At 40.3% G+C, this 26,313-nt stretch overlaps 1 protein-coding gene across 1 annotated transcript in view; it reads right to left on the bottom strand.

Moving 5' to 3' along the window:
* The window catches only part of KAZN (kazrin, periplakin interacting protein), a 1,028,616-nt gene that overhangs the window by 997,056 nt on the left and 5,247 nt on the right, over window positions 1-26,313 (bottom strand). The window contains exon 2 of the mRNA XM_055582647.1: window positions 22,992-23,149. Within this exon, the coding sequence (XP_055438622.1) occupies window positions 22,992-23,149 (158 nt within the window). The remainder of the gene's footprint in view (window positions 1-22,991; window positions 23,150-26,313) is intronic.

Below are 26,313 nucleotides of genomic sequence, written 5' to 3' on the forward strand. Positions count from 1 at the left end.
GTGACAATATACAGCCTTGACGTACTCCTTTTCCTATTTGGAACCAGTCTGTTGTTCCATGTCCACTTCTAACTGTTGCTTCCTGACCTGCATACAAATTTCTCAAGAGGCAGGTCAGGTGGTCTGGTATTCCCATCTCTTTCAGAATTTTCCACAGTTGATTGTGATCCACACAGTCAAAGGCTTTGGCATAGTCAATAAGGCAGAAATAGATGTTTTTCTTGAACTCTCTTGCTTTCTCCATGATCCAGCAGATATTGGCAATTTGATCTCTGGTTCCTCTTCCTTTTCTAAAACCAGCTTGAACATCAGGAAGTTCACAGTTCACATATTGCTGAAGCCTGGCTTGGAGAATTTTGAGCATTACTTTACTAGCGTATGAGATGAGTGCAATTGTGCAGTAGTTTGAGCATTCTTTGGCATTGCCTTTCTTTGGGATTGGAATGAAAACTGACCTTTTCCAGTCCTGTGGCCACTGCTCAATTTTCCACATTTGCTGGCATATTGAGTGCAGCATTTTCACAGCATCATCTTTCAGAATTTGGAATAGCTCAACTGGAATTCCATCACCTTCACTAGCTTTGTTCATAATGATGCTTTCTAAGACCCACTTGACTTCACATTCCAGGATGTCTGGCTCTAGGTGAGTGATCACACCATCATGATTATCTGAGTCGTGAAGATCTTTTTTGTACAGTTCTTCTGTGTATTCTTGCCAACTCTTCTTAATATCTTCTGCTTCTGTTAGGTCCATACCATTTCTGTCCTTTATTGAACTCATCTTTACGTGAAATGTTCCCTTGGTATCTCGAATTTTCTTGAAGAGATCTCTAGTCTTTCCCATTCTGTTGTTTTCCTCTATTTCTTTGCATTGATCACTGAAGAAGGCTTTCTTATCTCTTCTTGCTATTCTTTGGAACTCTGCATTCAGATGTTTATATCTTTCCTTTTATCCTTTGCTTTTTACTTCTCTTCTTTTCACAGCTATTTTTGTAAGACCTCCCCAGACAGCCCTTTTGCTTTTTTGCATTTCTTTTCCATGGGGATGGTCTTGATCCCTGTCTCCTGTACAGTGTCACTAACCTCATTCCGTAGTTCATCAGGCACTCTATCTATCAGATCTAGGCCCTTAAATCTATTTCTCACTTTCACTCTATAATCATAAGGGATTTGATTTAGGTCATACCTGTATGGTCTAGTGGTTTTCCCTACTTTCTTCAATTTAAGCCTGAATTTGGCAATAAGGAGTTCATGATCTGAGCCACAGTCAGTTCCTGGTCTTGTTTTTGCTGACTGTATAGAGCTTCTCCATCTTTGGCTGCAAAGAATATAATCAATCTGATTTCGGTGTTGACCATCTGGTGATGTCCATGTATAGAGTCTTCTCTTGTGTTGTTGGAACAGGGTGTTTGTTATGACCAGTGCATTTTCTCGGCAAAACTCTATTAGTCTTCACCCTGCTTCATTCCGTATTCCAAGGCCAAATTTGCCTGTTACTCCAGGTGTTTCTTGACTTCCTACTTTTGCATTCCAGTCCCCTATAATGAAAAGGATATCTTTTTTGGGTGTTAGTTTTAAAAGGTCTTGTAGGTCTTCATAGAACCGTTCAACTTCAGCTTCTTCAGCATTACTGGTTGGGGCATAGACTTGGATTACTGTGATATTGAATGGTTTGCCTTGGAAACGAACAGAGATCATTCTGTAGTTTTTGAGATTGCATCCAAGTACTGCATTTCGGACTCTTTTGTTGACCATGAGGGCTGCTCCATTTCTTCTGAGGGATTCCTGCCTGCAGTAGTAGATATAATGGTCATCTGAGTTAAATTCACCCATTCCAGTGTATTTTAGTTCGCTGATTCTTAGAATGTCGACATTCACTCTTGCCATCTCTTGTTTGACCACTTTCAATTTGCCTTGATTCATGGACCTGACATTCCAGGTTCCACGTTACTGAGAGTAAATCCTAAAAGTTCCCATCATGAGGAAAAAAATTTTATTAAAAAAATTTGTAATCTATATGAGATGATAGATATTCCCTGAACTTACTTGGATAATCATTTCATGATGTATATAAGTCAAATCATTATGCTATACACCTTGAACTTATATAGAGCTCTTTATCAATTGTATCTCAATAAAACTGGAATTAAAAAAAATGCTATGCTTGAATACTCTAACAAAATCCAGAAACAGATTGACACAAAAGAAACAAGATTGTCCTACAGTTAGACTAAGAAGACAGTCACTTAATAGGATGAGATTTCTCAACCCCATTCTCTACCTACAACAGACCTTAATGATGTCCACACTACTTGGATTCAAGCCTCTTGGAAGTACTTGCCAGCATCCTTCCCCATTCTGCTCAGCTACTCTAACTTGGGTTCCTTACCCTCTTCCCCAGCTCTTTACATTTTTTTCTTCCATGCGTCTTTCCACACTACTCTGCAGGACTAGAAAGAATGGGCAGCCACACTGTCCAGCACAGGATGCTGCTGCTGCTAAGTCGCTTCAGTCGTGTCCGACTCTGTGCAACCCCATAGACGGAAGCCCACCAGGCTCCCCCGTCCCTGGGATTCTCTAGGCAAGAACACTGGAGTGGGTTGCCATTTCCTTCTCCGATGCATGAAAGTGAAAAGTGAAAGGGAAGTTGCTCAGTCGTGTCCAACTCCTAGTGACCCCATGGACTGTAGCTTACTAGGCTCCTCTGTCCATGGGATTTTCCAGGAAATTGTGCTAGAGTAGAGTGCCATTGCCTTCTTTGAGCACAGAATGAGCATGAAACAAACCCTTACTAGAAGAGTTCCATTTGCCCTGAGCCTTCCCTCCTTCAAAATGTAAATGCGATAACAGATGAACAGCCTTCCCAGGGTTTGGTGGGAGAGTAGGGGTCTGGGGATACAGAAAACAACGTGGGAGGGGTAGATTGAGGGAGGCTCACTGAGAGTCAGAAGAGACAGAAGCCTGATGTGGATGAAGGGGGTGGCAGTCAGGGGAGGTGGAAAAGTCCAGAGGCAGAGATTTAATCTACACCACAATTCCCCCAAAGGCAGAAGATGCTGGGGGGAAGAATGACAACCAGTTTTGCCACACTGAGACAGATGCTCATTCCTGGGAGAGAGCCAGCATGCCTTTTTTGGGGTAGCAGCTGTAACTCTGTCTGAGGGCAACTGCACCGGTGAACTTTGCTAAATCTCCATTTCACTTGCTTATTTGCCCCCAGAGTCCTACGAAAGTATCAAAGTTCAGCTGAAACTGATTAAGAGGCCCTCCTGATGATCTGAAATGTCAAGTGCTTCTCCATCCTAATAATATGCATCTGGAAAACTTCCCAGATGAGAGAAGACACGCTTCCCTTTGATTTAGAGTTGGAAAGATGACAGAGTAGAGGCAATAATGATGATAAAAAGCAAAGCATAAGCCAGGTGACAACTCCAATGACACAGAGAAACCAACAATAGGGAATCAACAAATTATGTGAGATGTTGGCATCTGTGGCATAAACAACAGGGACATCACCTACAACTGCAGATAAAACAACGTCACCCGGTCCTTATCAGACCCTTTCCTGAGATGAAATACAAGCTTCTAGGTCCAGCATTCAGGACTGTTACTGCTTGGAGAGGAAGGAAACATGCATGCTGGTCTTCAATAGCAATCACTTTCATGCCATTAAGGAGCTTCCCTGGTGGCTCAGATAATTAAGAATCCACCTGCAATGCAGGAGACCTGAGTTTGATCCTTGGATTGGGAAGACCCACTGGAGAAAGGAATGGCTACCCACTCCAGTGTTCTTGCCTGGAATATTCCATGGAGAGAGGAGCTTGATGGGCTACAGTCCATGGGATCACAAAGAGTTGGACACGACTGCGTGACTAACATTACGTATCATGCTATTAAACCAATAATAATAATAATAGTAATAACTGAACCACACTGTACCTGGTATAAAAATGTCTCATTCTTTCTTAGTCTGTGATCTTCTCATCAGTAAGTGTGCATTAGTTTCCTGTGGCTGCCATAACAAAGTACCACAAACCAGGTGGCTTAAAACAATAGTAATTTTTAATATTTTAATGTTAACTAATAATTTAACTAATGTTATGTTAGTTTCTGCCATACATCAACATGAGTCAGCCATAGGTATACATATGTTCCCTCCCTCCTGAACCTCCCTCCTATCCCTCTCCCCATCCAACCTACCCCTCTAGGTTGTCACAGAGCACTGGGTTTGAGCTCCCTGTTTGAGCAAGTTCCCACTGGCTATCTATTTTACATACGGTAATATATACATTTCAATGTTATTCTTTCAATTAGTCCCTCCCTCTCCTTCCCCTACTGGGTCCACAAGCCTGTTCTCTATGTCTGCATCTCCACTGCTGCCATGCAAATAGGTTCATCAGTACTATCTTTCTAGATTCCATATATATGCGTTAACATATGTTTGTTTTTCTTTTTCTGACTTACTTCATTCTGTATAATAGGCTCTAGGTTCATCCACCTCATTACAAGTGACTCAGATGCATTTCTTTTTATGCCTGAGTAATATCCCATTGTATATATATACCACAATTTCTTTATCCATTTATCTGTCGATGGACATCTAGGTCATTTCCATGCCCTGGTTATTGTAAATAGTGCTGCCAGGAACATTGGGATATTGTGTGTTTTTCCATTATAGTTTCCTCAGGGTATATGCCCAGTAGTGGGATTGTTGGGTCATGTGGTAGTTTTATTCCTAGCTTTTTAAGGAATCTCCATACTGTTTTCTATAGTGGCTGTACCAATTTACATTTGCACCAAAAGTGCAAAAGGGCTCCCTTTTCTCCACACTCTCTCCAGCATTTTTTGTTTGTAAATTTTTTGATGATGGCCATTCTGACCAGTGTGAAGTGATATCTCACTATAGTTCTGATTTGCATTTCTCTAATAATCAGCGATGTTGAGCATCTTTTCATGTGTTTATTAGCCATCTGTATGTCTTCTTTGGAGAAATGTCTTTAGGTATAGTGCCTACTTTTTGATTGGGTTATTGAACTGTATGAGCTCCCTGTATATTTTGGAGATTAATCCATTGTCAGTTGTTTCATTTGCTCTTATTTTCTCCCATTTTTATGGTTGTCTTTTTACCCTGTTTATAGTTTCCTTTGCTGTGCAAAAGTTTTTAAGTTTAATTAGGTCCCACTTGTTTATCTTAGTTTTTATTTCCATTATTCTAGGAGATGAGTCATAGAGGATCTTGCTATGATTTATGTTAAGTTGCTGCCTGTGTTATCCTGTAAGAGCCAAAAATATTCCAACAAATAAAAGCCCAGGGCCAGATGACTTCACAGGTGAACTCTACCAAAAGTTTAGAGAAGAGCTAACACCTACACTGCTCAAACTCTTTCAGAAAATTGCAGAAGAAGGAAAAGTTCTGAACTTGTTCTACAAGGCTGCCAGTATCCTGATACCAAAACCAGCAAAGATGACACCAAAAAAGAAAACTACAGGCCAATACCACTGATGAACAAACATACAAAAATCCTCAACAAAATTCTAGCAAACAGAATCCAGCAATACATAAAAAGGATCATACAGTAAGGATCAAGTGGGCCTTATCCCAGGGATGCAAGGATTCTTCAGTATACACAAATCAATCAATGTGATATACCACATAAACAAATTGAAAGATAAAAACAATAGCAATTTATAGGCTCACTGTCTTAGAGGTCAGAAGCCCCAAACCAAGGTGGTATTAGTTTTGGTTCCTACTGAAAGATGTAAGGAATAACCTGGTCCATGTCTTTCTCCTAGCTTCCTGTAGCTCCAGTGATATCCATCACTGCAGTCCTTCTCCTTATGGAGGTCTCTGTCCATGTCTTCACATGGTCTTCTATCTGTGCATGTTTGTCTCTGCCTCCAAATTTCCCCTTTTTATGAAGACACCAGTCATATGTAATTAAAGCTCATTCTAATGACTTTATTTAACTTGATTACCTTGGTAAAGACCATATGTCCAAAATAAGTTCACTTTCTGAGATTTAGAGGGTAGCACTCCAAGACACCTTTCTTTAGAGGACACAATCCAACCCATAAAAAGAAGGAGTTGGTCCATTTTGATGAAGCTAGAAAAAAACAGTGTGGGCCATCCATGTCCAAATTGTATTCTGCATAACTGTGAGGTTTTGAAGAGATATGCCAAAAGTTCTACACACATTGATTCAACTTTCATTTAAAAATACATTGAAAATTGGGACTTCCCTGGTGGTCCAGTGGTTAAGACTTTACCCTCCAGTGCAGGGTGTGCAGGTTTCATCCCTGGTTGAGGAGCTAAGATCCCATGTGCTTTGTAGCCAAAAAACCAATACATAAAAGCAGAAGCAATATTGCAACAAAGTCAATAAAGACTTTAAAAATGGTCCACATCCAAAAAATGTTTTAAAAGTACGTCTAAAACCCACCAAAGGCATTCAAATGTGGTGCACATCACTCATAAACACCAGAGTACAGCTTGTGCTTCCAGAATAACACATGTTTTTTGATTGGTTGGTTTTTTGCCCAGGTCCAGAAATAAAACTCTTTGTGCCACATCTGTGCATGTATTCAAACTTCAAACTAGTAGGTTGTTGATTTAATGCAATTATCACTCTGTACTGGTCTTCTTGGGATTCAAGCCCTGTGCTTGACTGCATAAGTATATAAACAAATTGTGTAATATCACATGAATTTGTAAATGCATACACAAGTATCCTAGAACTTAATTAAAAGTGTCTAGATGCCTCTGCTTAGGGTCCTCCCTTGGCTCCATTGTTAATCATGTAAGGGGACACATGGCATATTGACGGGATGACAATGGGTACACTGGGTAGGAAGGACGGCATTTCTATAAAACTCAGGTACCCTATTAATCAAGCCTATTTAGATCACAAATAACAGATACTCAGGTCAATCTAGTTTAAGTGAAAAAGAGACTTTATTGGCTACTCCCCAGAGTGTTTCTTCTCCTGTTCCTCACTGTGGAATTCCCCTGTGTGATTATCCCTATGCTTATGTTGGGTGGGGAGGTGGGGACCATGCACTGGCCCATCCATACACATTCCAACTCTCAGGTCCACGTCCTTGAACTACAGAATATAGAAAGCTAAAACTACATTTCCCAGATTCCCCTGTGGTGAAGGTTCCCAGGTTCTTGCTGAATGAGGTAGAAATGGACAGAGAGGCAGCTACTGCAAGGGAGGAGACTGTCTCTTTCAGTGAGCTGCAGGCATAAGCTCTTGGTTCTTCAGGACATTTCTGGAGGAGGCTCTATTGAGTCCTGTGCTCAGTGTCAGGGGTGCTGTGCTGTGTGAGGCAGTAGCTGTGGGAGTTAGATGGTGTCTCCTGGCTACTTTTATTCCTGTTTGCTGCTGCTGCTGCTAAGTCACTTCAGTCGTGTCTGACTCTGTGCCTCCCCATAGACAGCAGCCCACCAGGCTCCGCCGTCCTTGGGATTCTCCAGGCAAGAACACTGGAATGGGTTGCCATTTCTTTCTCCAATGCATGAAAGTGAAAAGTGAAAGTGAAGTCGCTCAGTCGTATGTGACTCTTCGCGACCCCATGGACTGCAGCCTACCAGGCTCCTCTGTCCATGGGATTTTCCAGGCAAGAGTACTGGAGTGGGTTGCCATTGCCTTCTCCTTATTTCTGTTTACATAGCCTCAAAACCTAGTTGTCAAGACCTTCTGGAGATTCTGTGGACTACCAAAATATCTTAAAGGCTTTTATTTTTTCTTCAAAGCTTTTTTACTTAAGTTAAGAGTAGATTCTATTGCCCGCTGCTGAGAACTGTGACTGATAACTCCAATTACCAGTTCATACACTGGCGACACCAGCTCTATCTCTACAGCCCGCAGCTTTCTCTAAAGCTGGAGAGAGATATTTGACTGTTTGCTACCCAGTGCCATCTAGAGGTCTCATAAGTTCCTCAATCTTCATAGACCTGAAACCAAACTCCCCGTCCAAGCCCGCTTTTCCTACTTCCTTTATCAGATCTACCATTTTCCCAAGTAGGCAAGCCAAAATCTAAGATCCATCCAAGACATGTCTTTTCTTTTTCACATCCAAATGTCAGTTAGTGACAGTACTACTTAAACAGTTCCTGAATGTCCCTTCTTCTTTAATCTTCCTGCCCCATGCTACAGTTTCCTGTTCTAACATCCCTTGCCAAAACAAACTGTCTCCTGTCTGCAATCTCACTCTAATCCATCCACCCATCACACCTCCTCCATAGCGATCTTTCAAACACCCAAATATAACGGTGTCATTCCTTCACTTGTAAGCATTAAAGATTTTTCCCACCATTATTGTGGTTTCAAGCTGGACGAGTGGTATGAAACCAGAGGGCATGTGTGGCAGAGACTAACTGCAGACTCACCAAATCGAGTTTCTCTTTCTCCTGAGTGCATGGCTAGACCACATTTTCCAGCCCCTCTTCCAGTCATAGGACTTAGTCATCAGTCAAACTGACTTCAGATACTGGCTCTTCTATTATATCAGTTAGCTCCTGCCGTGTAACAAACCACCTTGAAACTTAGTGGATTACAACCACCACCACTTGTTACTTCCTACAGGTCTACAGGAGGATTGGTGATTCTGCTGCTCTGGACTGAGTTTGGGTGACTTTAGCTGGGCTTGCTCATATACTGACACTTTAGTAGGTCAGCTGGGGGCTGCCTGGTCTGGGATGGGCTCAGCAGGGAGATTCATATCTGCTTCATTCTAGAGATTTCCTCTTCTAGTTGGCTAGCCCAGAAGCAAGGTTTCAAGAAAGAGCAGAAAGAGGCATGCATGCCATCTTGAGGTCTAGGCATTGAACTGACTCACCTTTTTTTTTTTTTTTCCAGTCAGATATTTATTTTTAATTGAAGGATAATTGCTTTACAATATTGTATTGGTTTCTGCCATACATCAACTTGAATTGGCCATAGGTATACTTGTGTCCCCTCCCTCTTGAACCCCACTCCTGTCTCCCACCCCATCCCACCCCTTTAAGTTATCATGAAGCCATAATCACCCTGATACCAGAGCAAGATAAAGATGCCACACAAAAAAAGAAAACTATAGGTCAATATCATTGATGAATATAGATGCAAAAATCTTCAACAAAATTCTAGCAAACAATCCAACCACACATTAAAAGGATCATACATCATGATCAAGTGGGCTTTATCCCAGGGATGCAAGGATTCTTCAAAATACACAAATCAATCAATGTGATACACCATGTTAACAAATTCAAAGATAAAAACCATAATACCTTCTCAAGAGATGCAGAAAAAGCTTTTGACAACATTCAACACCCATTTATGATAAAAAGTCTCTGGAAAGTAAACATAGAAGGAATATATCTCAGCATAATAAAGGCCATATGTGACAAACCCACAGCAAACACTTTTTTAAATGGTGAAAAACTGACTCACCCTTTACCACATTCTTTTGACCAAAGCAAATCACAGGACAACTCAGATTCGAGTGGGTGGGGAAACAGACTCTCCTTCTGAGTGAGAACGGCTGCAGAGTCATAGTGCAAGGGAAGAAAACAAAGGAATGCAGCTATTTTTATAAAGTAGCACACCTACTCCCTAGATGCATAACCTTAAGTAAGTTTCCTCTCTGGGCCTCATTTCCTCTTCCATAAAATAGGGGAAATAACATGTACCTCACAAATGAGATAATGGAGGTATAAGATAAAGTCCTCATCAGAGGCTTTGGCACATAGTAAGTATGCAATGATCTTTTATTACTTATATTCTTCACATCTCCCTGCAATGTTTACCATTGTTCCTTTCACGCGGTTGGAAGCATTTGTTGAACGAATCAGTCATGCACCTGGCTCCAATGCCCAGCTAGAAAAATGGTCTCTAAATGGCTCATCATGTTTCTAGAGCTAACATAAACCCACACTTCTCAACTTGGTCACGGGCCCATTTGAAATCATTCCGTCCAAACTTGACATAGATCCCTCCTAAAATATATCCTCCAGCTGTTCAAACACAGTCTGTCTTCTGTGCATATATCAGGACAGGAGAGTACAATTCATGTCCCTCTAAATAAACTGACTGGAGCAGTCTTTCCAAAAGAGAATGTGCATGAAGCTTGCTAATTAGGACACTTCAAACTCCTATTTCCGACAGATCAAAAATCATCCAGAATTATGTATGCTAAGAAATCTTCTGATTTGCTTTACGTGATAGACTGATTGCATTGATGGCCCATGCTTCACTCCCTTTGATCCTGTCTTTCCACATTCAATGGATTTGCTCTGGCTAATGCAATGGAAGCAAATTTGATACAGACGTGGTCTGGAAACGTAGTTGCTTTTGTCCATTTCCTCTTTTTATGGACCACAATGAGAATACTCCAGAGTTAGCCCACCAGAGGGATGTGAGAGATTGTGCAGAAAAGCTAAATTGTACCACATGAGGCTACTATAGACTGCCCAGTAACCACAAATATATGAATGAGACCAGTCAAGACCAGCCACCCATGTCATTTTGGCAGAATGACCTAATCAATCCATAGACTTAGGGACTTCCCTGGTGGTCCAGTGACTAAGACTCTGAGCTCCCAATGCAGGGGGCCAAGGTTCAATCACTGATCAGGGAACTAGATCCCATGTGATGCAACAAAAATTGAAAATCCTGCCTGCTGCAACTAAGACCCAGTGATGCCGAATAGAAAATAAATTTTTTAAAACTCCATAGACTTATAAGAAGTACATCAATAGTTATTGTTTTAAGTCATTTCATTTCAGGATGGTTTGTTACACAGCAGCAGTTAACTGATTCAAATCTATGTCATGATTCTCATCATCAATTCTATCCTGAGTGTCTTCTCTTTGTCTTACACTTTGAGGGCCTGAGGGGAGAGGAATTAGGTTCATTTCAGTAGCCGGAGACAATAATATTCACTCAGAAATTAAATACCTGTACTACAAAGCTGGCTAAAATGAGTACATTTGTTTCAAGTTCCCCACGAATAAATGAGAGCTTGGAATAGCCAGGTCACTATATCACACTAAGTTGTTTTTAAGTGTGATGACTCCAAGACAATAAAGTGAAAGAACATGAAATCTTGGCTTGAGTTGGCATTTAGGGGAACCTGATGGCTCCAAGCCCAGATCTAACATTGAATTTGAACAATGACACTTAACAACACCATGCCTCAATTTACCTGGCTGCTCTATGGGAAATGTTTGAGTTAAACATGAATGGGAAGACCCAAGAGCTCTGTACAAGAATTACTGTTCTAAATGTAAGTTAATTTAGAATTATAACTATCTGGCATACACTAGACTTTCTATTATCTGACTAATGGATGGGAGCCACAGCTTAAAAAAAATACCAAATAACCAATACTAAAAGTCTGTATTGAATTCCATAATGGTGAAAAAAATATATTGACAACAAAATTACCTTTCTAATTATGTTTAATTCAGACAAGCATTGGTTTACATTTCTGGAGAGCATACCACCAGGAAAGGAATGCTTTGCCTCCTGGTGATTTATAAAGTTATTAATCTATAGGTGTATAATTGAGAATTAACTATTGACCAGGCACTATACAGCAGCTCTTCAGTTAAGTAACAGTGGCTTCAGTTCATTGTGTTCTTGTTCAAAATAATTCTACATCTTTCCTACTTTCCCTTCATCTATTCTGACCCCTATGTGTTAAGTAGTTCAAAGAAAGCATGCTAGCCTTCTATTGTGTGTCTCTATGTCCTTAGACAGCAAGGAGATCAAACCAGCGAATCCTAAAGAAAATCAACCCTCAATATTCATTGAAAGCTGATGCTGAAGCTGAAGCTCCAATACTTTGGCCATCTGCTGAGAAGAGCCAACTCATTGGAAAAGAGCCTGATGTTGGGAAAGATTGAGGGTGGGAGGAGAAGGAAGTGATTGAAGATGAATTCAAACAAACTCTGGGAGACAATGAAGGGCAGGGAAGCCTGGTGTGCAGTAGTTCATGGGGGCAAAGAGTTGGACACAACTTAGCAAATGAACAGCTATGTCCACAGCATCCAGCAAGAAAAGACAGAGATCCTGGTTCCTCAGTGAACACCCATAGGCAAAGGATGAAAGATTTTCTGTTCTCAAGGGACCAGATGGAATTTTTAAAATCCCTAACTTAAATGTAAATTTCTGGAATAAATAATTTGCTCAGATTTTTATGCAACACTCCAGGAGATCTATTTCCAGTTACTCATGGAGTAATGTTAAACATACACAAGTAAATTAAAGTACAGATATATGTAATAAAACACTAGAAGAGGCTATGCACTTTCTCTCTCCCTTTCTCATCTCAGATCTCAATTTAAATGTCACATTCAAAAGAGGCAGCATTTGAACCCTTATTGAAATTAGGTCCTAATATATCTTTAAGACAAATATTGAAACTCATTATTTGTTTGCTTACATATTGAGTCATTCTTCCCCAGTTGAATGCAAGACCCGTTGAGAGCAAGGATCTCTTTTGTGTTCACTGATCTTTCCCACAATCTAGCACAGAGCTCAGGACACTGTACACACTCAATGAATGAATGAGAAAATGAATAAATGGATAAGTAAGAAATATCTTGAGGGTCAATTATGATCAATTGTAGGGCTTCAAAGAAAATGGTTCTAAGGCTGGAAGAGTCCCGTGATCAATGAAAAAGTCAGCCTTGGGTCTAAAAGTAGGCTTTCACAATGTTTACACTGTTGACATTGAGGCTGGGACAGCCAGCCTGTGCATTGTAGGAAGTTTAGCCAGGAGGCCTGGCCTCCGTCAGCTAGACTCCAGTAGTACCGCTACCTCTCCCACTCTTATTGTGACAATCAAAAATATTTCTAGACCTTGCCAAATGCCCCCAGTGGGGGCAAAATTGCTCTCTTCCATCTCAACTCATCTAAATGGCAATGGTGAGGTTGGGTATTATTTTAGGAGCCAAATATTTGCCAGTGTGACAATGGGCACCATAAGGAGACAATAATATTTTGGAGGAAAAGGTAATACCTTTTATATTCTATTTAAAGATTTTTGAAAACCATGTTCTTGGTACCCTAAACCTATGAGAATTCTGAGGGGGTAAGGTTTAGCTTTGGGAGTGTATAATTCCTACAATAGTTAAAAACATTTGAGTTATGAGTGCTGTTGTATATCTGAAGCCAGGTTTTAATCTTTTTCTTTCCCCTAATTACACCCTCTCTTTCTCCCTATTTAAAAACCCCTTCAGGAAGCAAAGACTCTGAGGGTCACCACCTCCAAGTAGAAAATCAATTACACTTCTTTTTTGATGGGCTGGATGGAACAATATTAAAAAGGGCTATTTTATTAAAGCTTAATAGCTGGTTTGCAAGACAGAAATGATAGTAATACCCAACCTCCTGTACCTGTCTCATGGTTGAGTGGAAAAGATGAGAAAATGCTGGCTATTATGCTTTGTAAACAAGGAACTGATCTACAAATATAAATATAGCTGGGTGTTTCTCTGAGATGCCAAAGCCACCCACACCTGACTGCAGGACTCTTCGGTGTCTGGTTGTCTGCCCCACTATATTCTGAGTCCCTCTAGGGCAGAACCAATGTTCTGTCCCTCTCTGTCCCTAGACCTTAGTGCAGTGCCAAGCTCTGTGCTTTTTTCATAATGTCCATGGGGTTCTCCAGGCAAGAATACTGGAACAGGTTGCTATTTCCCTCTCCAGCTACGGTTTTTCCAGTAGTCATATATGGATGTAAAAGTTGGATCATAAGGAAGGCTGAGTGCCAAAGAACTGATGCTTCCTAACTGTGGTGCTGGAGAAAACTCTTCAGAGTCCCTTGGACTGCAAGGAAATCAAATCAACCAATTCTAAAGGAAATCAACCCTGAATATTTATTAGAGGAACTGATGCTGAAGCTCCAATACTCTGGCCACCTGATGTGAAGAGCCAATTCATTGGAAAAGACTCTGATGCTGGGAAAGATTGAAGGCAACAGGGGAAGCCGGTGGCAGAGGATGAGACAGTTAGATAGCATCACTGACTCAATGGACATGAATCTGAGCAAACTGGGGGAGATAGTGAGGACAGAAGAGCCCGGTATGCCACAGTCCCTGAGGCTACAAAGAGTCAGACATGACTTCCACCTGAACAACCATAACAAGCTCTGTGCTAGGACATAAGCACCAGGTTTTTGTAGGTGGAATATATGGTTAGTTTATTGTTGTCTCCATCTGCCCCACATCCATGTACCCATCTTGTAGTAATAATGCCTCCCCACACTGTGCGTGGTTTTGGTGGGAATATCCATCAACATGTCCACTCTCCCATGTCCAAGGAGGAAGAGGATCCAACAATCTAAGACAGGTCAGTCAGACTCTTTAGAATGTGAATCCTGATCAAAGTGATAGAAAGAGAGGAAATTCTTGGAGCTAATTTATCCCCATCACAGCACCCTGCTCTTTAGTTCCTAATATCCAAATCTCCATAGGTCCCCTCTTTCCTGTCTTTTCTGAGATACAGTTCTGCAGGTTTTCCTCAGGGCTACTCTATCTGCTTCTGTTAAATGTTTCACCTGTTATATTAACCAGAGCTCATCTCTGCACCTGACCAAAGAGTTGTAGCCATTCCTCACCCTGCCAAGGTTTTGTTACTCTGTCAGATCCCCCTCATTGTAACATGAACCATCAATGGTCAGACCAACGTGAAGTCCATTATGTTATCATTTTCTCAAGTACAAATTAGCACTTGCCGTGGGGGCTTGTCATCTACCTCTACAAGGAGACAGGGAAATCACATGCTGCTATAGCTGCTGACCTTCAGCACCCCCTGAAATTAGTTCAGGGTGGAGAGTAGAAATGAGGCCCTCTGTGTATGAGGAAAAACTGGCAGGACAGGTCTTCAGATAGCGAGATTTTTTTTCAGGAGAAGATTTTATGAGCTCAATTCTTGTATCTCCTCTTATCTAGAAAAGCATTAAAATCCTTCATGGTGATGACTGCTTCTGGTGACTAGCAGAAAGTGTCACCAGACTAGCAGAAACCTTCTCAGAAAATGTGTGCTTGATTGTATGTACCCCCCCACCCTTTACCAAAATCACATACATGCTGTTATTCTCCCCTACCTCTCTGGAGCAGTTCCTCGGAACTATCTGAGGTACTGTCTCTCGGGGGGCAGTCCTCATTTTGCCTCAAATAAAACTTAACTTTCAACTCTCGTGTTGTGAGTTAAGTCAGCAGTTTGAAAGGTATATCATTCAAATAAACATTCAGTACCTAAAAATGTAACATAAAGGTTCTATGACTTGAAAATAAATTCTCAAATTGCTCTTTAGTCCTATGCAGATTATTAGAAAATAAACCAGTTTGATACAGACTATTCCATTCAAATATTACCCATCCTGAGGGATTATCCTGAGTATTCATTGGAAGGACTGTTGCTAGAGCTCCAATACTTTGGCCACCTGATTCTAAGAGCTGACTCACTGGAAAAGACCCTGATCCTGGGAAAGATTGAAGGCAAAAGGAGAGGAGGGCAGTAGAGGACAAGATAGGTAGCATCATGGACTCAACAGATATAAATTTGAGCAAGCTCTGGGAGATAGTGGAGGACAGAGGAGCATGGTAGTGCTAAGTCCATGGGGTCACAAAGAGTTGGACACGACTTAGTGACTGAACAACAACATCCTGAGAGATGCTCCTTTCCATCACAATTTAGCAACGGACAGAAGTCCCACTTTTTGAACCTTATTTCCAGTTAAACCTGGACCTTTGCATGGTGAACACTGAAAGCAATGTTCAGCATTTCATAATTTCTCCTAAAGTTCTGCCTCTTGAATTTTGCAAAGGTGCCAGAGGTCTCAGAAGAGGCTACCTTTCTCTATTACCTTAAAAAAAAAAAAAAAAACACAAGCTTAACAGAGCCTGTATCACAATTTCATATCTCACCCTCCATTTCTCCTGAACAGGAAAGGTGATTGCAGAAGCTCTATAACTGATGGGATCACATTTAAGCCTGACAATGCCTGTAGGTTAAATTGTATTTATTTTTTAAAAAAAGACTTTAAAAGATCAAAACCATCATGGCAGAATGGGAAGTGGACTTGCACACATTATATAAGAAACTACAAGCTTCATACCTGCTGATTTTATAGTTTTGAATCTGAGAATGGAAAATAGCATTGCCTTTTCAAATGCACAGGGAGAGGATGGGTAACCTAGCCCAGGGATTACTGGAGGGGATAAGCTAAAACTCCTTTGAATAATCAGCTTACCATTGTAGCTTTCCTGTTAGCTGAACTTGATTCTTCAGCATCCATTTAAGTATTTCTTTCTTCTATGACCTTTAAGAAGTGAAAATCTGATGGCATGAGTAGACTTAAAAATATCCGTGGGTAATTTTCTTAGGATGAAAACTTTGCCTCTTTGCCCTCATTCTAACTTCAGAGTCTCTTCTCTGCTTGTTACTACACTGGGGAGGGTTCCAGTTCTTGCCTAAGCCAGGTGTCACATTTCAGAAGATAAGCAAAAACTGCACTTGGGTAGCTACTCATAGGCAGTGTCTGTGACCTTGGGAAGTCAAACATCCGTCTGGTGCCTCAGTTTGTGCAATGTAAGGACCAGACATTCTCCAGAGCTGCCAACAGGGTCTCGTTCATGACTATGAAGCCAGTTGCCGCTCTAAAGCACCAGATAACCGCATTAGTAATAACCACAGGGTCCAGACCATGAGCACAGGTTGAATTCAGAAAGGATGGAAAGTGCTGATAACAAGAGAAGTCGTCGTGATATTACCTCTGTAATGAGTGTGTGTCAACTACCTCACACCCAAGGTCCATTTCCCAGCATGTGTTGAAACCTACTGCGCAGATCTCACTGTCCTATTGGTCAGGAGCCTGAGCCCAGGTTTGTTCTGGTAGACGCTTTGCTCCAAACCACACTTCAAGGTCAGTCTGATCTTGGATGGCCTCGGCCTGCAGCAGCTTGAAGCAGGGCCTCAGTTCTCAGCCAGAGATTGAGGTCAGTCACATCAGTGAGAGCACCCAACCATCACAACTAGACCAGTGGTCAGTGATAAAGCCTGGACCTTCAGCTGTGCAGAAAAGAGTTCCCACAAAGACGGAAACTAGTGAAACAAGTAAAGTATTTATTAGGAGGAAAAATGATAGTATGTGTATAGATAGGCTCACAGGTGGGCTCAGAGAGAGAGAGTAGTGCCCTGGTGGCAGTTTCAATCACTTTTATGGGGTATTTCTTCCAGTTTTCCTTTGGACAATCTTTTTTTTTCCTTTACTTTGAGATGTGTGGTTTTTATTTATTTTTTTTTAATTTAAATTTATTTTTTATTTACCTGGTTCATAGTCCATATTTGGCATATCTTAGGGTTCTCCCATGTGTGTGCTCACATCTTTTAGCCAAAATGGATTCCACTAAAGAGGCCTATGGGTAGTGAGCATCAGTTAGCATCACTCCTCTTTTGACCTCCAAAGAGTCTTTATGCACATGTGTAGTCAGGGATGTTTCCTGAATTTAAAAATGAAAACTATTTTGTCTCTTGTCTTCTATCTGGCAGGGCCCAGCCTCCTCTCTCAATTGTCCTGCTCTTGATATTTGGGAGTATTGCTTCACAGGGAATGAATCTCCCATCATGTCACCCTGGGGGGCCCATCTACCTCCTACCTCAAGTCTAGAGAGGGAGGGTGTCCAGGTAGCTCAAACAATCAAACTATTTCTGTTAAATCTGCCTGATTCTTGCCAGAAATCAACCAGAAAGCATAATCAACCAGGGGAGACTTCTCTAGAAAACAAAACAAGAAAGGAGAATGAATCCACCTAAATCATATCAAGTCTCTGATTCTGGCAGGGCCCTCATTGACCTCCTTGAATGCCAGGCTGGCCTCCTGCCCATTGCCCCCTCCTGATGTTCTCTTTCTTGTCTGGCAAGGGGAATATAGGTCCTTGGCAAATATGCTCTCAAGTTCCCTAAATACAAATAACAGAAAGAGAAGGGAAAGGAAGGGAAGGGGAGGGGAGAAAACACAGGGGAGGGAAAGGGAGGAGAAGAGATAGGGTAGGGGAAGGGAGGAGAGGAGGAGAAAAGAGAAGGGGAGAGACAGGAAAGGGAAAGGGGAACAGAATCTCATCCCACATCTCAACTAAGATTTATTTTGTCAACTGAGAAATGAGGCGGCAGGGGAGGAAAAAAAGTGAAAGTTGACAGAAGGAAGGAAAATGCTGAAGCATGGGGAGAAGTGAAAGAGGAGAGTGAAAAAGATGGCTTGAAACTCAACACTCAGAAAACTAAGATCATGGTATCTGGCCCCATCACTTCATGGCAAATAGATGGGGAAATAGTGGAAACAGTGACAGACTTTATTTTTTTGGCCTCCAAATTCACTGCAGATGGTGACTTCAGCCATGAAATTGAAAGACACTTGCTCCTTGGGAAAAAAGCTTTGACCAACCTAGACAGCATATTAAAAAGCAGAGACATCATTTTGCCAACAAATGTGCATCTAGTCAAAGCTATGTTTTTTCCAGTAGTTACATATGGACGTTTGAGTTGAACTACAAAGAAAGCTGAGTGCCTAAAAATTGATGCTTTTGAACTGTGGTGTTGAAGACTCCTGAGAGTCCCTTGGACAGCAGGAGATCCAACCAGTCAATCCTAAAGGAAATCAGTCCTGAATATTCATTGGAAGGACTGATGCTGAAGCTGAAACTCCAATACTTTGGCTACCTAATGTGAAGAACTGACTCATTTGAAAAGACCCTGATGCTGGGAAAGATTGAAGGCAGGAGGAGAAGGGGGTGACAGAGGATGAGATGGTTGGATGGCATCACTGACTCAATGGATGTGAGTATGAGCAAGCTCCAAAAGTTGGTAATGGACAGGGAAGCCTGGCATGGTGCAGGCCATGGGGTCACAAAGAGTCAGATGTGACTGAGTAACTAAACTGAACTGGGGAGAAGGAAGGACAAAACACAAAGCAAGAAGAAAAGGGACAATGAGGACAGAGCAGGGGAATAAGACAGCCCAGAAGATAAAGCAGGTTTCATTTCTCTTCTGCCTAACACCTGACTTTTGTCAGCCTGTACATGCAGACTTGCTTAGAAAAGACGGTTGTACAGTTTATTTTTGCCTTTAAAGACTTGCTCACTTCATTCTTAGACATAGTCCTCTGGGAAGGGTGCCCCAGTGACTGAGTCTCACTTAAACTGAGCTCTCCCTTCAGACCTGGACAAGCCACACTCCAGGCAGAGAAGGCTGAGGCACTGTCAGGCCTGGCCAGTGGCCGAAGGTCAGTGGAGCACAGGACCTCCTTGACCGCTCCATATCCCAAGTCCTGTGGAAAGAGCCCCCCACCCACAATGAGGCACAAAAGATCTCTGCTTTTCAATACCCAGCCTTCCAGAGAAGGACCTTACTGCCAACAAAGCGATCTTATTGTTTTCCCAAGCATTTATTTACCCCTTAATAAATAATGATATTAGGTCTTTGGAGGAAAGAAGGAGAGAACTGCCAATAGGAGATTTAATTTGCTATAATCAACCCCTCTTAGCATGCAGAGTCACATAGTACAAGTAAAAGAATTAATCTGTACCAGAAAGAATTGCCTCTTTGGTGTTATGAATCTAATCACTTACAAAGCTGAGTCGGCATTTTGGGTTTAGATGGAGCTCTCAGGAATAAAAGCCACAAGATCAGGTTTCAAATGTGATCTGAATGGTACCCTTCATTGAATTTGGGGGCCTTTGGATTATACAGGGAATGAAATGCAAATAGAGGCACTGGGCCTCTTTTAGACACCCCCTAAATGTTCAGACAGACATGTAGGGGATGAATAAATACTTGCAGGCCTCTGGGCTGCCTGTGTGAGATATTCCTTCTTGATTCCATTCTCTAGGATGGATTGTCAGACCTGCCAATCATCTCTGGCACCCCCATTATATTTGGGAGATGTGTTTGCTCTGTGCCTACTGTTTTATAATCCTCAGAGGTGGAATTTCATAGCCCAGCAATGCTTTTGCCTTTGACATTCTCCTAAGCAGGATTTATTGCTTCCAAGATAGATGTGACTTGAATCGATTATGTCTTTTAAGCAGTCACTCTGGAAGCAGCCTCCAGGTTCTCTGGAATACTTTTTGCCTGACTTCATTCAACTTGCAAGCTGATGTCAGAGTATTTCATCATAATCTAATACTATTAAGAGTCCTCTGGGTATGGAACTAAGAAGGTTATTACACCAACTAAGTTCAGGATGTGGTTGCTACTCTTGAAGAGCTTATGGCCTGCAACACACAAACATCTATTAATATCACAAAATGCAGCTGAATGGAAGGAGGTACCTAGAAGTTATATTTACCTGCTATTGACCTCTCATTATTGATGAACTTAGAAAATGAAGTAAGTACATTTGTTCATCTTTGGAACTGAGACAAGAGGCAATGCCAAAAAATGAATGGAAAAGACCCAAATTTCCAAAATGCTCAATAAAGATTCTCATTAAAAATCATATAGCTGTGGTTGTCTATTTCAGAATTCAAAACTACACATCACCCCAGCCATTCCAAAAATGTTGGGGTTTCTCAGTATTTTATAAGTTTGGCAACATTAATCTTATAAAGAGTTATTTCAGAGGTGACTGAGCCTGGGGGTATTAGATAACATGAATCTAATTGACTTCAGCCATAGACCTAGATTCATAATCACAAATAATGTTTCAAAAAGTTAATGGCTTTAGAAGAAAATAAATGTTAGTATTTTTAGATTGATCACAACTCACCTCATCCTATATTAGTCCAAAAGATAAGAGGGAAGGATCTTTGAAAAAATAAGAGGCAAAGAAATAACATTTCCAGATACTATACCACTTTCTTACTTGAATTTCTATGATCATTTTTCTCTGGAGAAAGATTCAACTGATCTTCCTTTTAGAATGTATGACTTAGCAGAATATCCACCATATCTTGCTCCATGTTTCCCTAGCTATTTAAATGAGAAAATTCTAGCAGGCATTGATTTGGTACCAGGAGAGAATGAGATAATAAAATATTCCCACACAGTTCAGTTCAGTCACTCTGTCATGTCCGACTCTTTATGACCCCAGGGACTGCAGCATGCTAGGCATCCCTGTCCAACACCAACTCCTGGAGTTTTACTCAAACTCATGTCCATTGAGTCAGTGATGCCATCCAACCATCTCATCCTCTGTCACTCCCTTCTCCTCCTGCCTTCAATCTTTCAAAGCATCAGGGTCTTTTCAAATGAGTCACTTCTTCACACCAGGTGGCCAAAGTATTGGAGTTTCAGCTTCAGCATCAGTCCTTCCAAAGAACACTCAGGGCTGATCTCCTTCAGAATGGACTGGTTGGATCTCCTTGCAGTCCAAGGGACTCTCGAGAGTCTTCTCCAACACCACAGTTCAAAAGCATCAATTCTTCCCACACAGTAACCACATAAGATATTTTAGCCCCACTTGATAAATAAAGAAAAATTTGTAATCAAAGCCATAAAGGATACAAGTGGTTAAATGAACCCTGTACTTAGGGGGAGAAAATATTTCCTTAAGCAACATTAAATTCTCAAAATCCACTTCTAGGCACTAGTAAGCTCATATATAAGGAGAGGGGAAAGATGAATGATTTCTTACTCCCTTAATATTTTGCAAACAGGAGTTTACACAACATCATCAAGGATGCATTCAGATGGTTCCCTTGGCTGTTGTATTAGCTATAGGATTGGGTCCAGGCACTGACGAAAGCTAATCTTTTCAAGAACAATTTGCTCTCTTTTATTTGGTAAATTGTTCTAAATTTCCATTTTTTCCCCTGAGTTTCAAAATTGGTGGTTGTAGCTTCACAATCTTCCCTTTCTCCACTAGTCAGGCCTGGGGAGAAAGGAGAGGCTGAATGGGTTGCTCATAATAAAGGGGAAAGGGGAGAACAGTGAATAAAAATGAAAGGCTTTGCATAATTTGGGCCACCTCAATACAGGGGCTCAAAATGCCATGGGACAGCTTCAAGCATTGACAGGTGAGAAATGAACAAAACTTTGCTGGTCAAAGTCTTATTGGTGTAAGATCAAGGCTTCACGATTAATTTTAAATAATAAAACATAAAAAACCACCATGATAGAAACAAAAGCAAAGAAACCACAGTAGAACATCTGATACAGAGCAGAACACAGGAAATCACCAACCATTCTGACCTCTCTGCTGTTGAACAGAAAAAAAGCTCAGGAAGAAAGCTCTATGAGAAAATAGAACAACATCACCAGACCCAAAGAAAATTTTCTTAAACATTTCTAGATAAGGAAGAGGCAGACATGAAAATAAAATCTAGTTCAGCTTGGCTTCACAAACACAGAAAACCATCAATTCTCTTAAGACACCTGGTGTTTGTCCATCAACATATCGGGAAAGACCCACCAACAAAACCAGAAGGAGTAGATACATTATTTTTTAAATATTTCAATAAAAGAGTGAACAAGGAATAACCTTGAAGAATCACATCTCAACAAAGCATGCAATGAACTAAATATCTTCTGTAATTAATTCACTGCTAGAATTAAAAAGAAAAAAAAATAGTGCTGCTTCGCTTACTGGTGGTGCACCAAATGTACCAAAATATTCATTAGTTACTCAGTGATGCTGTTTGGGATAAGTACTGCTCCACTCCAAAGCCTCTGCCAGCTTTGATGCCTGCCAAATTTGTATGTAAATGGGTTTTCACTTTCCAAGGCTAATGGGAGATCTGTTAAATTCTCAGAGACAACACATATATTATTTTAAGCCCTGTTACTTTGACTTAAAACCAAGCCACTTTGATACTAAATCCAAAATAATACTTAATTAGAAATCCAATACTCAATATATCAGAATGTCCATTACACAGCTGTTTATCACAAAGTCAGTCATAATGAATGTGACAGATGAGTGTTTTTGCACAGCTTATACCAAGAAGAAAACAAAAAAGGTTACCACCCACTCTATATAGGATTTATTGATCTTTGTACCTGTGCATCCATTAAGAGGTGCCTCATCAATATCATGGAACTCTTGAGCGTCTCCTTCTCAGTGGGAAGAAAAGGGTCTTGGTCCTCCTCCAGCGCCTTTGACTTGGTGACAATAAAATGGGATATCTGGTCATTTAGGGTGTGCAGTGACTGGACTGCTGCAAAAAGAAAGAAAGAAAGAAAGTCGAATCACAGTAGGTAACTTTCAAAGAGAAATTGGCTATAATTTTTGAAGGGAAAATTGAGGGTGAACACATAAGGTATAACCCAGGCAGGTGTAAAGAACCCTTACATCCATGGGTCTCTCCAACACACATTTTTAATGGGTAATAGACTGAACACTCTCCAAATCATGAGCCTATATGGAAATGCTTGGGGGTGCAGTTGTGGGCAAAACCAGACTGGATGCTTACCCTCATGGAGAGTTCAGTCTTCTGCCAGTCACTGAAAATAAACAAGTTAGCAAATACTTCTATGAAGATGACACATAAGTGTTTATGAATTAAACAGAGATTAGTAGGGCATGAGGGGAGAGCTCTATAGTAGATTTACATTTACAGTAATACAGTTGGCTATTTTACCTCTAAACAGATGGCCTCTATCATTAAGTTTAATGAAGGGATAGTTTGGCCATGTTTTCCAATCAGTACCACACGTGTACCAGAAGGACTATTGTTTCTCTACCATTCATGTGGCGCTTGCTATCTAACATGGTACAGATTTTAAGATTTCACTTTTTTAATGCTTTTTACCTCCTTTTCTGCTTTCTCCATAATAAATGTGGTAAGAGTAGAGATTTTCAAAATAATCTCTTGGTTTATGTTTGGTGTATGTCCAATAACTAGGAAAGGTCCTAAAAGTTAGAGGGTGCTTGATAAATGTTGGTGAATTAATTTCCTTACATTCCCTTGAAATAACATTTCTTTCCTTATTGAATTTCTATAACTTTCAGGTAAATCTATCCTTTCAAACCAAGAATAAGTAAAACCTACACATTCTCAGGAAGTCACTGCACTAATCACCATTCTGAGGATGCAGAGTAATTATCAAAAACTAGTATTCAATAGAATCACTCTGAGAACATCTGCCTTTGACCATGAGGGAGTAAGAATATTCAGATTACCCACTTGCTGCAAATAACTAGAAAACTGTATAATATATCAGAAACAAATACTTTTATTTTTTTTTATTTTATTTTATTTTTAAACTTTACATAATTGTATTAGTTTTGCTGAACAACAGCAAAACACTGTGATCCTTTAGAAAAGATGAAAAAGTTGAGTTCTATCATCACCAGCATTCTGCAAAAATGGAATGTCCAGACCACAGCATGGGAAGAGAAATTCAAGGAGAACCCAGCTCTCACACTGAATTGAGAAGATAGAGATTGGAAAGACTAAGTCTGCTCTAATTTGCAAGACAAATCACTAAGAAAGAAGGAATTACACAGAGATGTCTAGAAATCTGCACAGGAGTCTCTCTGAGTTGCTGGCTAAATATCAATCCTATATATGGGTAAGATTAAACCCTACATATCTGGCAAGAGAAAGTTCTAGGAAAAGACAGTCACATTTTGGGGAGCTGTAAGCCCAATAATTCCAAGAGATCTTACAGGAAAACAAATTGTTTTTATGCTCACTGGCCAAAGCGGAGGGTCTTGGTTGGAATTCACAGCACATTCAGCAGAGACTCCAAAAGGATAAAGGTTTAGAAATAAAGCTAAATGATCCTTAGAATAAAGGCAACTCCAGGTCTACCCAAAAGGAGTTTAAAAGTAAGCCTTGTAAGGATCAAACTGATCTGCCCGTAACTAAAATACTTGCCAGGGACGACCCAGAGTGATGGAATGGGGACGGAGGAGAGAGGAGGGTTCAGGATGGGGAACACATGTATACCTGTGGCGGATTCATTTTGATATTTGGCAAAACTAATACAGTTATGTAAAGTTTAAAAATAAAATAAAATTAAAATAAAATAAAATAAAATAAAATACTTGCCAGGAAAGAAAAATGAGCTTTTTTTTTTTTTTTTTTTTTTTTTTTTGGTAGAGGTATAACACAATCTGGGCTTCCCTGCTGGCTCAGACAGTAAAGAATGTGCTTGTAATGCAGGGGACTCAGGTTTGATCTCTGGCTCAGAAAGATCTCCTGGAAAAGGGAATGGTTACCCAGTATTCTTGGTTATCCAGTATTCTTGCCTGGAGAATTCCATGGACAGAGGAGCCTGGCAGATTCCAGCACATGGGGTCAGATAGAGTTGGACACGACTGAGCAATTAACATTTTCACTTTTCATAACAAAATCTAGCACTCAAAATGCAAAATTCATAAGGCTCTGTATTCAATAAAAAATTACTAGACATGTAAAGAAACAAGAAAGTGTAGCTTGTAGCCTGGAGAAAAATCAGTTTATAGAAACAGACTCAGAAATAACAAGTGATAGCATTAGAAAATATGACTATTAAGATAGCTACTATAGATATTCTTTGTATGTTCAAGGTTGTAAAATAAAACAGTATTACGACGAGGATAAAAATATAATATTTAGACCAGAACTAAATAGAGCATCTAAGGATGAAAAATGCATTATCTAAAATGAAATTTTTACTAGAGGAGATGCATAGCAGATTAAACAATGAAGAAGAAAATATCAATGAAATTGAAATTTTATAATAAAGCTATCTATAATGAATAAACACAGCCTCTTTGACAATATAAAGCTGTCTGATATACATGCACTTGGAATCTGAGGGGGTAGGGTAGTGGCAGGGACAGAAAAAATGTTTGAAGAAATAGTGAAAATTTTTTTTTTCCAAATTTGATAATACTATTAACCTCTGAATACAAGAATCTCAATAAACTTCAGGCAAGACAAATACAAAGAAAACTACACCAAGGCATATTATAATCAAATTGCTAAACAAATCAACACACAGTGAGAAACAGAAAATCTTTTTTTTTTTTTTTTTGGCAATGGCATGGAGGATCTTAGTTTCCTGACCAGGGATCAAACCCACACCCTGTCCAGTGGAAATACAGAGTTTTAACCCCTGGACTGCCAGAGAAGTCCACAAAAATCTTAAAATCAGCCAGAAGAAGAAGGCATATTGCATTTGGAGGAAGAGAGATAGGAATATCAGACTTGTCATCAAAATCTATGAAAACCAGAAAAGAATCTATGACTGTTAAAAATACTGAAAAAAACACTTGTCAATCTAGAATTCTATAACCAATAATAGTATCTTTCAAAAAATGAAGGTGAAATAATGACTTTTTTAGATAAACAAAAGCTGAAAAAAACTTCACCAACAGACTTTCATTAAA

The sequence above is a fragment of the Bubalus kerabau genome, chromosome 5, assembly GCF_029407905.1.
Source record: "Bubalus kerabau isolate K-KA32 ecotype Philippines breed swamp buffalo chromosome 5, PCC_UOA_SB_1v2, whole genome shotgun sequence".
Classification (NCBI taxonomy): domain Eukaryota; kingdom Metazoa; phylum Chordata; class Mammalia; order Artiodactyla; family Bovidae; genus Bubalus; species Bubalus kerabau.